Source organism: Triticum dicoccoides, chromosome 5B (assembly GCF_002162155.2).
Source record: "Triticum dicoccoides isolate Atlit2015 ecotype Zavitan chromosome 5B, WEW_v2.0, whole genome shotgun sequence".
Lineage (NCBI taxonomy): Eukaryota > Viridiplantae > Streptophyta > Magnoliopsida > Poales > Poaceae > Triticum > Triticum dicoccoides.
In genome coordinates, this window is record NC_041389.1 from 117,044,577 (window position 1) to 117,056,808 (window position 12,232).

Below are 12,232 nucleotides of genomic sequence, written 5' to 3' on the forward strand. Positions count from 1 at the left end.
ACCTTCAAGCACTCACCTCCCCGGCAACGACGCCAGAAAAGAGCTTGATTGACGGGGTGTGAGTACCGCTTACCTAGCCTCCCCGGCAACAGCGCCAGAAAAGAGCTTGACGTCTACTACGCAACCTTCTTCTTGTAGACGTTGTTGGGCCTGCAAGTGCACATGTTTGTAGGACAGTAGCAAATTTCCCTTAAGTGGATGACCTAAGGTTTATCAATCCGTGGGAGGCGTAGGATGAAGATGGTCTCTCTCAAGCAACCCTGCAACCAAATAACAAAGAGTCTCTTGTGTCCCCAACACACCCAATACAATGGTAAATTGTATAGGTGCACTAGTTCGGCGAAGAGGTGGTGATACAAGTGCAATATGGATGGTAGATATAGGTTTTTGTAATCTGAAAATATAAAAGCAGCAAGGTAACAAGTGGTAAAAGTGAGCGTAAACGGTATTGCAATGCTAGGAAACAAGGCCTAGGGTTCATACTTTCACTAGTGCAAGTTCTCTCAACAATAATAACATAGATAGATCATATAACAATCCCTCAACATGCAACAAAGAGTCACTCCAAAGCCACTAATAGCGGAGAACAAACGTAGAGATTATGGTAGGGTACGAAACCACCTCAAAGTTATTCTTTTGGATCGATCTATTCAAGAGTTTGTACTAGAATAACACCTTAAAACACAAATCAACCAAAACCCTAATGTCACCTAGATACTCCATTGTCACCTCAAGTATCCATGGGCATGATTATACGATATGAATCACACAATCTCAAATTCATCCAACCAACACAAAGTACTTCAAAGAGTGCCCCAAAGTTTCTACCGGAGAGTCAAGAAAACGTGTGCCAACCCCTATGCATAGGTTCATGGGCGGAACCCGCAAGTTGGTCACCAAAACATACATCAAGTGGCACGTGATATCCCATTGTCACCACGGATAAACACGGCAAGACATACATCAAGTGTTCTCAAATAAAGACTCAATCCGATAAGATAACTTCAAGAGGGAAACTCAATTCATCACAAAAGAGTAGAGGGGGAGAAACATCATAAGATCCAACTATAATAACAAAGCTCGCGATACATCAAGATCGTGCCATAGAGAGAACACGAGAGAGAGAGAGAGAGATCAAACACATAGCTACTGGTACATACCCTCGGCCCCGAGGGTGAACTACTCCCTCCTCGTCATGGATAGCGCCGGGATGATGAAGATGGCCACCGGTGATGGATTCCCCCTCTGGCAGGGTGCCGGAACGGGCTCCCAAGAGGTTTTTGGTGGCTACAGAGGCTTGTGGCGGCGGAACTCTCGATCTATCTTCGTTATTCGATGTTTTTAGGGTACGTAGGCTTATATAGGCGAAAGAAGTCGGTCGGGAGGTGCTCGAGGGGCCCACAAGACAGGGGGGCGCGCCCAGTAGGGGGGGCTATCTCCTGGCCTCCTCGAGGATCTTCTGATGTGAACTCCAAGTCTCCAGGATCATATTCTTCCAAAAAATCACGTTGACGAAGGTTTCATTCCGTTTGGACTCCGTTTGATATTCCTTTTCTTCGAAATACTAAAACATGCAATAAAACAGCAATATGGGCTGGGCCTCCGGTTAATAGGTTAGTCCCAAAAGTAATATAAAAGTGTATAATAAAGCCTGTAACCATTCAAAACAGATAATAAAATAGCATGAATGCTTCATAAATTATAGATACGTTGGAGACGTATCACTCCTCCCGCAGGAACTTGATGTAACGCGCAAGGTCGTTGACGCACGTGCGGGCCTCCAGATCCGCCTCCCTCCTTCGGGCGGCGGTGGCAGAGCAGGTGATGATCCCGGTGGTCGACGGTGGGCTGGTGGCCACGCCGGCCGATGATGGGGTGGCGGCCATGACCACCACCTCCCGCCTTCGGGGCGCGATGGCGGAGCGGGTGATGGCCACGGTGGCCGGCAGTGGGGTGGCGGCCACGACGACCACCTCCCGCCTTCGGGCCACGGCGGCGGAGCGGGTGATGGCTCTGGCTTTCGACGGTGGTGTGCGGCAACGGCGGCCGGCAACAGCTGCCGACGGGCAGCGGCGGCGGAGCATGTGGTGGGTGTTCCGCGCACACCCAACAGGGACGCCACGCGCACCACACTACGCCGGGGACTGCGCCCCCGCTGCGGTGTAGCCTCCCAGCTGGAGTTGTCCTCTGATGACGGCAGAGTGGCTGAGCGACGATGACGGACCGGTGCCAGTGGCGCTTGTGGGAGAAGCAGACGAGATAAGCTATAGGAAGGGAGGGGAAAATGCGACGCAGGACTCGCCGGTCGTGAGGGTTTCTATAGCAGGCCGGTAAGCATTGGGATTTGGGGGGATTTCACCGAGTCGGGCGGGAAGCTTGCGCGGAAACCTGCAAGGTTGCGTGGGAACGGGCTCACCGACGATTCATTGGCGCCACCGTTTGGCCAAAAGAACGCCCCCGCGCGCTGCGCAAGCTTGCGCTGTAAGCCGTTTGCGGCAGCGGGGTGACAAGACGTGCGAGAGGAGGACGAGAGGACACGTATACATACAGTTAATAAAAAAATGTTTGCGATTTAATTACCTACTATACCCCCGTCCTGGTTTATAATTAGGATTTAACTAATAAAATACGATTGCATGTCGCCATAGATTATATCATTGGAGACGTATTTGAACATAGTATCCAGCTATACAATTTATGTAACATGCATTAACACTTTTTTTGTTAAATTTAAGGTTATACACCAGCAAGCGTTTGCCCACAACACACACGGCTTATTCCATCACAAACAGCTCTGATGGATCAACTATCTGCCACGTATCACACACGCAACTCTAATCTGATTCGTGCTTGATGTCTCCGACATCGCTCGCATAGTTTATCTTATTTGGCACGTATCACTGTGCCGTCCTCTGCTCGTGTCCCTCGGCAAGCTCTGCTCGCCATTAGGCGCCGCAGCACGCTTTGCTCGCCGTTAGGCACCGCGGCGCGCTCTGTCACGTCCGTTGGCACGCTCTGCTCGCGTCCGTCGGCGCGCTTGGCTTGTGGACAACTTTTCCTTGAGGCGGCCGCGAAGCGCTCTCGCGTCCCTCCGCGCGCGCTCTGCCAGCAGTTGGACGTGCGCACGATCACGTCGGGGCCCCCATATGCATGCGGTTGCGCCGCGCACGTTGCCACGCGATGCAGTTACGTGCGGCACGATGGAGTTACGCGCTGCAAAATAGAACTGCCATCAGGGCCTGCGATATTCCTGGCCGTTCGGTTTCCCCTTTAATTCCCGCGGCACTTTTATAACCTTAGTCTCTTCAACCTTTCGATCGTGCCCCACAACACAACAAGCACACCCAAGACGACACATAGAGAGGGGATGTCCGGCGGCGCTCCAATGGAGTTTGGCGAGTATAGAGTGGAGACCCACGCTAGAGAGACAGATCTCTGGTGGTGTACACCATTGACCCGGCCATGGTGGATGACTACATCAACATCGTTGAGCAGTTGCTTGCTGGAGACAAGTACAAGGTGGTCAGCATCGACCTCCAGTACGCCGCCGGTCGTCCCGGCATAGATTAGAAGGTTGTCATCGCCCAGTTGTGCATGTGCCATGATGTCCTCATCTACCACTACTGCATGGCCACAGAGCCTTGCGACCGTTTCAACAGGTTTGTCAACATCACTGACTACAAGTTTGCCACGGTGGATACCACCAACGATGTAAAAGCACTCAGTGTTATGGGCTTGGCCTGCAACAACCTTGACGAAATCTGTGACCACTACACGGTCTGGGGCAGCACGAAGAAGGACTCCTTGGTCGAACTCGCCTCGGCCATCATCGACCCCTACTACGAAAAGATGAAGCAGGATGCCTAGAGAACAAGTCCCGTATCCTGTGACGGGGCCTGGATGCGGCAACTGGATGAACCTCACCTCAGGTTTGCGGCCAAGATCGTGTACACATGCTACGAGATGCACATGCGAATCGTTGGCATGAGGAAGTGCCTCGTTACCCAAATCGACGAGTCCGGATCAAGCCACAAGCAGAGCAAGCGTCACAAGAAGTAGATGACGATCAGATGATCGTTTATGCTGGTTAATCATGCATGTAATATATAGTTTAGTTTATTTGTGTGTGGAAATGCCATGTGTGTAGTAGCCACCTATGTAATTATGCATGTAATAGTTTACTTTGGTGTGTGCAAATGCCATGGTTGCAGTAGCCACCTATTTAAGTGGATGTTTAATTTGGTTATGCAAGCATGTCCTTATAAATGTGTGTGTGTGTGTGTGTGTACTCCCTCCGTTTCTTTTTAGTCTGCATATAAGATTTGGTCAAAATCAAACTTTACAAAGTTTGACTAACATTATAGAAAAAAATATCATCATCTACAATACTAAAGTTATATGTCATGAAAATTAATTCCATCATTCATCTAATAATGCTAATTTCATATCGTGAATGTTGATATCTTTTCCTACAAAGCTAGTCAAACTTTACAAAGTTTGACTGTAGAGCATCTTTATAATCACCCAGTTACGCTGTGACATTTGATAGCACATAAGGTGTTCCTCCGGTATTCGGGAGTTGCATAATCTCATAGTCAGAGGAACATGTATAAGTCATGAAGAAAGCAATAGCAATAAAACTATACGATCATTATGCCAAGCTAACGGATGGGTCTTGTCCATCACATCATTCTCTAATGATGTGATTCCGTTCGTCAAATGACAACACATGTCTATGGTTAGGAAACTTAACCATCTTTGATTAACGAACTAGTTCTACTAGAGGCATACTAGGGACACTCTTTTTGTCTATGTATTCACATATGTACTAAGTTTCCGGTTAATACAATTTTAGCATGAATAATAAACATTTATCATGATATAAGGAAATAAATAATAACTTTATTATTGCCTCTAGGGCATATTTCCTTCACTTGACATGCCGGCTGTGGACTATAGCTGACGCACCTTCTCTCGTAAGCCATGTGCGTACTATACACCGACAATGCTCCAAGATATTTTCTGCTGTATCTCACACAGTTGGTGATAATAAACTGTGTGCGATCTACTTGATTTATCGTCTTGATCATTTGAATTACGTAATGGGGTCACAGCAACAAAGTATGGTGTTTGAATTGTTATAACTTTTATCTGAAGTGAACATGCAACTATAGGTGTGTCGTCAAAAAATTTGGAATTATTCAGTGTTCGTTTGTACATTTTTATACATTAATTGGGTGTTCCAGGCATTTTATGCGCATAATTCAAATTTTAACTACATGCACATGCTCCAGTGCATATAAACTTATTGAAAAATCAAATATGTGTCCTTGGTTGCATGGTTAGGTCCCATGCAAGAAATGAGAATCAATTTCAAACACCCTGCCACCGTCACTCGGTCGCACACATTGAGATACCCGGTTTTTAAATTCTAGCAAATCCAAAACTCGTCTGAAATTCATGAAACTTGGCATGCTATCATGTAGCGGCATCAGCCGTGGTAAATTTTTTGTCCCATTTGGGGCAGGTTTGGGTATAAGCTTCTCACAAAGCAGAGCTTCTCACAACAAGCGTGATGGTTCGGTAGGGAACGTGCCACCTTTGGGGACGAAACGGTATCTGTTGCCTCTTATTGCTTTCAAAAAATTTCGAGTGTCAACATAGAACAACAAGAGTATTGTGTTCAATTTTGGAATTTTTCGCGGTTCGTTTGGACATTTTTATACATTAACTAGGTTTTCAATGCATTTATGTGCATAATTAAAATTTGAACTACATGCACATGCTCTAGTGCATATAAATTGGTTGAAAAATCAAATCTGTGTCCTTGGGTGCATGCTTAGGTCCCATGCAAGAAATTAGAATGAATTTCAAACACCAGGGCACCGTTGATTGCCGGTAAAACATTGAGATGCCTGGTTTTTAAATTCTAGTAAATCCCAAACTCGTCTGAAATTCTTGAAACTTGGCATGGTATTATGGAGTGGCATCAACATGACGTGGTACAAATTTTGTCCCATTTTGGGTAGGTTTGGGTATATGCTTCTCACAAACCGGAGCTTCTCACAATAAGCATGATGGTTTTCGGTAGGGAACGTCCCACCTTTGGGGATGAAACGATATCCATTGCCTCTTATTGATTTCAAATTTTTTTCTTGTGTCAACATAGAACAACTGCAAATTTTGTTGATCTAGTAACGTTGTCATTTGTCAATCCTTGTAACACTGTGATTTGTCAAAATATGCAGCTAGAAATCATTAGCACTATGTAATTTTGCAGCTAAAATTCAGTAATTAAGCATAGATTTCATTCATAGATTAAGCAGTCGTTCTTAATTTATACAAACAGTTCAACTCGACAGCCGAACCGACCAAACTTCTCCCTAATTGTTGCCAACCACGTACTGAAATAGTTAGTTCAACTATATATACTAGCTAATTTTAAGATCAGATAAACTGAACAAAATAATCCCTAAAGACTACTACTACCACGGAGGGGCTTTGTACTACTTCCGGGGGCCTCTCCTCTGCCGAACGCGCTCAGTAAGAGGCAGAGGAGGAGGAGGAGCCTACCGACGAGCTGGACAAATGCAATACGGTGCCTGCCGTTGCTGCATGTTCAGCGACGCTCGCCAGCTCGAACGCCCACTGCCGCTCCAGATGATCCCTCTCGAAGCGGCCGAACTGCTCGTAGATCTCCTGATTCCTCGCCTTTACGTCGGCGTGTGCTGTGGCCACGGATGCGGTGAGGCTCTTTGCGTGCTCGACGAGGCGCTCCTCCTCCTCCCGCAGGAACTCGATGTAACGCGCAAGGTCGCTGACGCACGTGCGGGCCTCCACCTTCGCCTCCCTCCTTCGGGCGGCGATGGCGGAGTAGGTGATGATCCCGGCGGTCGACGGTGGGCTGGTGGCCACGGCGGCCGACGATGGGGTGGCGGCCATGACCACCACCTCCCGCCTTCGGGCCGCGGTGGCGGAGCGGGTGACGGCCACGGTGGCCGGTAGTGGGGTGGCGGCCACGACAACCACCTCCCGCCTTTGGGCCGCGGCGGCGGAGCGGGAGATGGCTCTGGCTTTCGACGGTGGTGTGCGGCAACGGCGGCCGGCAACAGCTGCCGACGGGCAGCGGCGGCGGAGCGTGTGGTGGGTGTTCCGCGCACACCCAACAGGGACGCCACACGCACTACACTACGCCAGGGACTGCGCCGCCGACGCGATGTAGCCTCCCAGCTGGAGTTGTCCTCTAATGACGGCGGAGTGGCTGAGTGACGACGACGGACCGCTGCCATTGGCGGTTGTGGGAGAAGCAGACGAGATAAGCTATAGGGAGGAAGGGGAAAATGCGACGCAGGACTCGCCGGTCGTGAGGGTTTTTATAGCAGGCTGGTAAGAATTGGAATTTTGGCGGATTTCACCGAGTCGGGCGGGAAGCTTGCGCGGGAACCTGCGAGGTTACGTGGGAACGGGCTCACTGACGATTCATTGGCGCCACCGTTTGGCCAAAAGAACGCCCCCGCGCGCTGCGCAAGCTTGCGCTGTAAGCCGTCTGCGGCAGTGGGGGTGACAAGACGTGCGAGAGGAGGACGAGAGGACACGTACACATACAGTTAATAAAAAAAATTTTGCGATTTAATTACCTACTATACCTCCGTCCTGGTTTATAATTAGGATTTAACTAATAAAATACGAATGCATGCCGCCATATATTATATCATTGGAGTCGTATTTGAACATGGTTTCCAGCTATACAATTTTTGTAACATGCATTAACACTTTTTTGTTAAATTTAAGGTTATACACCAGCAAGCGTTTGCCCACAACACAAACGACTTATTCCATCACAAACAACTCTGATGGATCAACTGTCTGCCACGTATCACATATGCAACTCTAATCTGATTCGTGCTTGATGTCTCCGACATTGCTCGCACAGTTTATCTTATTTGCCACGTATCACTGTGCCGTCCTCTGCTCATGTCCCTCGGCAAGCTCTGCTCGTCGTTAGGCGCCGCAGCGCGCTGTGCTCGCCGTTAGGCACCGCGGCGCACTCTGTCGCGTCCGTTGGCGCGCTCTGCTCGCGTCCGTCGGCGCGCTCGGCTTGTGGACAACTTTTCCTTGAGGCGGCCGCGGAGCTCTCTCGCATCCCTCCGCGCACGCTCTGCCAGCGGTTGGACGTGCGCACGATCACGTCGGGGCCCCCATATGCATGCGGTTGCGCCGCGCGCGTTGCCACACGATGCAGTTACGTGCGGCACGATGAAGTTACGCGCTGCAAACTAGAACTGCCATCAGGGCCTACGATATTCCTGGCCGTCCAGTTTCCCCTTTAATTCCCGCGGCACTATTATAACCTTAGTCTCTTCAACCTTTCGATCGCGCCCCACAACACAACAAGCACACCCACGACGACACATAAAGAGGGAATGTCCGGCGGCGCTCCAATGGAGTTTGGCGAGTATAGAGTGGAGATCCACGCTAGGGAGACAGATCTCTGGTGGTGTACACCATCGACCCGGCCGTGGTGGATGACTACATCAACATCGTTGAGCAGTTGCTTGCTGGAGACAAGTACAAGGTGGTCGGCATCGACCTCCAGTACACCGCCGGTCGTCCCGGCATAGATTAGAAGGTTGTCGTCGCCCAATTGTGCATGCGCCATCATGTCCTCATCTACTACTACTGCATGGCCACAAAGCCTTGCAGCCGTTTCAACAGGTTTGTCAACAGCACTGACTACAAGTTTGCCACGATGGATACCACCAACGATGTAAAAGCGCTCAGTGTTATGGGCTTGGCCTGGAAGAACCTTGTCGAAATCCGTGACCACTACATGGTCTAGGGCAGCACGAAGAAGGACTCCCTGGTCGAAGTCGCCCCGGCCATCATCGACCCCTACTACGAAAAGATGAAGCAGGATGCCCAGAGAACAAGTCCCGTATCCTGGCACGGGGCCTGGATGCGGCAACTTGATGAACCTCACCTCAGGTTTGCGGTCAAGAGCGTGTACACATGCTACGAGATGCACATGTGAATCGTTGACATGAGGAAGTGCCTCGTTACCCAAATCGACGAGTCCGGATCAAGCCACAAGCAGAGCAAGCGTCACAAGAAGTAGATGATGATCAAATGATCGTTTATGCTAGTTAATCATGCATGTAATATATAGTTTACTTTATTTGTGTGTGAAAATGTCATGTGTGTAGTAGCCACCTATGTAATTATCCATGTAATAGTTTACTTTGGTGTGTGCAAATGCCATGGTTGCAGTAGCCACCTATGTAAGTGGATGTTTAATTTGGTTATGGAAGCATGTCCTGTGTGTGTGTGTATATATATATACTCCCTCCATTTGTGGATGTTTAATTTTCATCACATCTTCCTTATAAATGTGTGTGTGTACTCCCTCCGTTTCTTTTTAGTCTGCATATAAGATTTGGTCGAAGTCAAACTTTACAAAGTTTGACTAACATTATAAAGAAAAATATCATCATCTACAATACTAAAGTTATATGTCATGAAAATTAATTTCATCATTCATCTAATAATGTTAATTTCATATCGTGAATGTTGATATCTTTTCTTACAAAGCTAGTCAAACTTTACAAAGTTTGACTTTGACCAATTCTTATATGCGAACTAAAAAGAAATGGAGGGAGTATTGTTGTTCTGTATGCAATCCCATCACACAACACACACGTCTTATTAGCAGCAACCTTCTGTGTTGTTATCGGGCTTCACACACATTTCTGATTACAGACCTGTTTGTCGCGTATCACACACATCTTGTTAAGTTGAACCGTTTGTGTTCTCATGTCTCAGCGCAAACAGTTCATCTGAGTGAACCGCATGCCGTATATCGCACACACCTTGATCTGGTTGACCGTTTCTTTTGTGTTGCCTAATCACAAACAGTTCATCCGAGTGAACCGCATGCTGTGTATCGCACACCTTCATCTGGTTACCCATTTCTTTTGTTCCTCCTCATCGCAAACAGTTAATTGAACTGAACCGTATGCCCTTCATCGCACACACAACTAAAACCTGAACCGTGTTTGATGCATCCGTCATCGCAAACGTTTTATAGATTTCTGACGGTTTTCATACAACACCGTTTGCGATTATTGCATCATACACAGTTTCTCGAAGGGTCTCTGATCGTAGTGTCGCATTAGCAGCATCCTGCAGTAGTGTAGGTTTATTGCGGGAGGAAATGGAAAGATCAAATATTGTACGGATGTTCTGACGTCAGAAGTGTTAGCCCTGAAATTTGGCTTAACTTTGGCACAAAGGGCGGGATGTAAGCCTAATCATCAACTCAGACAATATGAAGGTGATTGAGACCATGCAGGACGGAGGACAAGCAGCGGGTGCGGCGGCGGCCATCTATGATGACTGTTTTCATTATGCGTGTGCTTTTGTCGTGGCTAGATTCGAACATTGTAATAGAGAGGCAAACAAAGTAGCTCATGAACTTGCTAGATTAGCTAGATTTTCTGTGACTTTGGATTGGTTTGAAGAGCCTATCAATGAAATTGTAACGATCCTCCCAAACGATGTACTGATTATTTCAAATGAATAAAGTCTTGTTTTAACTAAAAAAAAAAACTAAAAGCGAGGGTTCCTTTCCCACAAAATCCTGTACTTGTTCCTACAGATTCCTGCACCAAGATCTGTGCCATCCAACTCCGATCTAACGGCTCACTGCTCAGGGTGAGGTTTTCTGTTTTTTTTTTTCCACCGGAGGTCCAGTTTCTATCCTAGTCGCCCCCGGTCCAAAGTCCAAACCCTAACCCCCAGAGGCCAAAATCCCAAAATTCCAAATAGAACGCCTCTTCCCCACCATTTTCTCCGCCTCCTTCCTTCGCCCGCCCGTCTCCCCCGTCCATGGCGGAGCAATAGATGGATTCGCTCCCCACGCCCAGAGGATAGATCATTGTAACACGCCAACGCAAGCAGCAACGCCGGAGACGGCACCGGCGTGGGAGGGAATCCGAAGGAGCCGAAGCAAGAGAGGAGGGGGGCGAGGGGGGACAGGAGGGGAGGAGTTGGAGGAGGGATAGGTTTTGGGTGCCAAGATGAGTACGGTGGACAAGATGCTTATCAAGGGGATCCGGAGCTTCGACCCGGAGAACAAGAACGTCATCACCTTCTTCAAGCCCCTCACCCTCATCGTCGGCTCCAACGGAGCCGGCAAAACCGTAATGCCCACCAATCCAATCTACTCATACTGTTCAACTACATGCCGTGTGTATGCGCCGATTCATTCATGGCCTGGGTTCTTTTGGATTTCCGCAGACCATCATCGAGTGCCTGAAGCTGTCCTGCACCGGCGAGTTGCCCCCCAACTCCCGCTCCGGCCACACCTTCGTCCATGACCCCAAGGTAATGCGCCGTCCTTTTTGACCTCACCGTTCACTATTCGGGGTCTCAGTGCTGTCCACAAGGCCTTGTGCTCTCTGCTGCTGACCTGGACTTGGGAGATGTTTTACTGATTGGGGAATGGCGGCGGCGGTAGTGTGTGCGCGTGCAAGTATGTGTATGGCCGAGGGCATTGGGTCGTGCTGCTCTATAGGTTTAATCGGGGTCCAATTAGAGAGGGTCTCTGGGCTTTGTGGATTTTAAGGTCTGTCGAAATCCTGTGTGCTCTAGCACTTGCTTGCACATGGGAAAATTTGATGCCTCTGACTTGAGGTGTGCTATGAGCTTAGTCGAATTTGTGCCCGGTGTTGTTTGGATCAATACTATCTTAAGGTTGTTCTTTTCTTATGTTGTACTCATTCTCTTTTCGATTCTTACTTTTATACATGTTTGTGAGATTTAGGTAGCAGGTGAAACCGAAACGAAAGGGCAGATTAAGCTGAGGTTTAAGACAGCAGCAGGAAAGGATGTGGTGTGCATCCGCTCTTTCCAGCTTACCCAGAAGGCATCAAAGATGGAGTTTAAGGCAATCGAGAGCGTCCTCCAGACTATAAATCCACACACGGGCGAGGTCCCTTTCCCCCCCTCCTTTGGCTTTCAAGTTGCTTTATATGTGCTTTGCAATCAGTTATGTTAATTCTGTTGTATTGATGTTTGGGTTATTCATGTAATTCCTGGGTTATGCCCGAACTCAGTGCAGAAGGTTGTTTAAACTTCGGTTCTGGAAAAACCAATGCGTTGTCATGCCCACTGTTTAGGTTTCTGTTATTTATATTGCCATAATGTACTTGCATTTGGCTTATGGCACTAAGTG

At 48.2% G+C, this 12,232-nt stretch overlaps 1 protein-coding gene across 1 annotated transcript in view; it reads left to right on the plus strand.

The window, feature by feature from the left end:
* The first annotated feature begins 10,793 nt into the window (after positions 1-10,793).
* Positions 10,794-12,232, plus strand: part of LOC119307716 (DNA repair protein RAD50-like) — a 17,761-nt gene continuing 16,322 nt past the window's right edge. The window contains exons 1-3 of the mRNA XM_037583791.1: positions 10,794-11,198; positions 11,296-11,382; positions 11,822-11,989. Of these exons, the coding sequence (XP_037439688.1) occupies positions 11,076-11,198; positions 11,296-11,382; positions 11,822-11,989 (378 nt within the window). The 5' untranslated portion in view covers positions 10,794-11,075. The remainder of the gene's footprint in view (positions 11,199-11,295; positions 11,383-11,821; positions 11,990-12,232) is intronic.